This window comes from Chiloscyllium plagiosum, unplaced genomic scaffold (assembly GCF_004010195.1).
Source record: "Chiloscyllium plagiosum isolate BGI_BamShark_2017 unplaced genomic scaffold, ASM401019v2 scaf_69552, whole genome shotgun sequence".
NCBI classification, from domain to species: domain Eukaryota; kingdom Metazoa; phylum Chordata; class Chondrichthyes; order Orectolobiformes; family Hemiscylliidae; genus Chiloscyllium; species Chiloscyllium plagiosum.
The window spans coordinates 1-1,595 of NW_025163342.1; the positions used below are offsets into that span (position 1 = coordinate 1).

At 51.4% G+C, this 1,595-nt stretch overlaps 1 protein-coding gene across 1 annotated transcript; it reads left to right on the plus strand.

Moving 5' to 3' along the window:
- Nucleotides 1-181: 181 nt before the first annotated feature.
- Nucleotides 182-1,565, plus strand: LOC122545192 (forkhead box protein J1-A-like; the record flags this gene model as incomplete). The annotated part of the gene is made up of 1 exon (XM_043684313.1): nt 182-1,565. A coding segment is annotated over one exon (786 nt), but the record flags the coding sequence as incomplete, so codon positions are not given.
- Between the last annotated feature and the right edge of the window lie 30 nt (nt 1,566-1,595).

Genomic DNA, 1,595 nt, shown 5'->3' on the forward strand with positions numbered 1-1,595 from the left:
TGTGTGGGAGTGTACCCCAGTGAGAGTCAGTGCCCAAAGCCAGAAATCCAATCTGAAGCTTTATGGTTTGATGTCAGTTTGTGGCTGGTCTTTTGGAGATTTGTTATGTGATCTGCTTTGGGAAGAGTTTCCGCTGTCGGTTAGATTTCTAATCGCAATGGTTTGTTTTTTTTTGCTGCAGAATTCAATCAGACACAACCTGTCCCTGAATAAATGCTTCCAGAAGGTTCCACGGGGAAAGGACGAGCCTGGTAAAGGAGGGTTCTGGAAGATTAATGCTCAGTTTGAGGAACAGTTGGTGACTAGTATCTTAAGGCGGCACGTTTTGCCCCCAGACCTATGCCAGCTGCTTCAGCCGAAAGGGCATTCCCTCTCACCATTGCTGGCTTCTCACCCTGAAACCTCCAGCACTGCCCCACAGCTACAGGTGCCTTTGGAATCGGTTCAGGTCCTTGCTGAGTTTGAGGAGATTTCTGCGGGACACTGCGGCTGGAATCCATTCCTGTTTGAACTGAGAGCGGCTGAGAAGGAGGCAGGGCCTGATGTCACAGTGTCTGGGCTGAGTCCTGTCGCCAGCTCCCCACTCCTGACACAGGAGGAGATTAGCTCTCTGACAGGAGATCTCGATTGGGAGGTGATGCTCAAGTCCACCCTTGATCAGGAATGTCCAGCATCTGGTGTCCTGGAGACTCTGAGCCCAGCCAACCCTTTTCCAGGGGAGCTCAGCCACACTCTTAATAACAAACCCATGGAGCTTGGACCTGATAACTGGTCCCTCTGCTCTGACCCCACCCTGACCCCAGGCACGGAGACTCTCGAGGTACCCTTGCAGAAACATCCCTGGGATGAGGGGCGAATGGGGATGGACCCACTCACCCAATCTTACAATGAACTCCACAAATGGGAAACCATTGGGCCGTTCCAAGAGGCGATGAGAGACTCATTATCCAACAACCCAATATTGTAACCAGTGTCTTCACAGGGGGTTCCCCCAAACTCAGGCAACCCCTGACCCTAAACCTCCCGTCCCTCCCCCATCGACACCCCCTGCCCTCCCCGTTGACATCCCCACATTCACAACCCCCACTCCTCCCCATTAAGAGATCCTTCCTCTCACTCCACCTCACTGAGAGATGGCCCTCTCTTTACCCTCCACCCCCTCCCCCTCCCCTGGGGGGTATGAGTGACTGGATCACGGGAATCTACTCCGAGGTCAGGGGTCAGAGCCACAGGGAGTGGGTCAACAGCTCTCGCTCTGTTTCGGACATGAGCAGGGCAGTTGGCAATATCTGTGCTCGATTGTGGTACTGAATGTTAGAAAAATGATTTTAAATAATTAAAAGTAGAATTCTGTGTTTTACAATGATTTCTGGATGCTGCAGGAAGGGGTAAAGCAGCCAATCAGATACAACTGAGTGGACGTTAACAGGGTTTCACAATAAAAGGGGTAAATTATGCCCCAGTCAGTATTAACCACTCAAACAATCTTTCCAAACCAGGCAGTGCCCCTTACAATGGTATCCAGCCCCTGGAAGGGTTGGCATATTGAGGAGCATTCTGTAACACTCTGATAATACCCCACACCCCTCACTGTG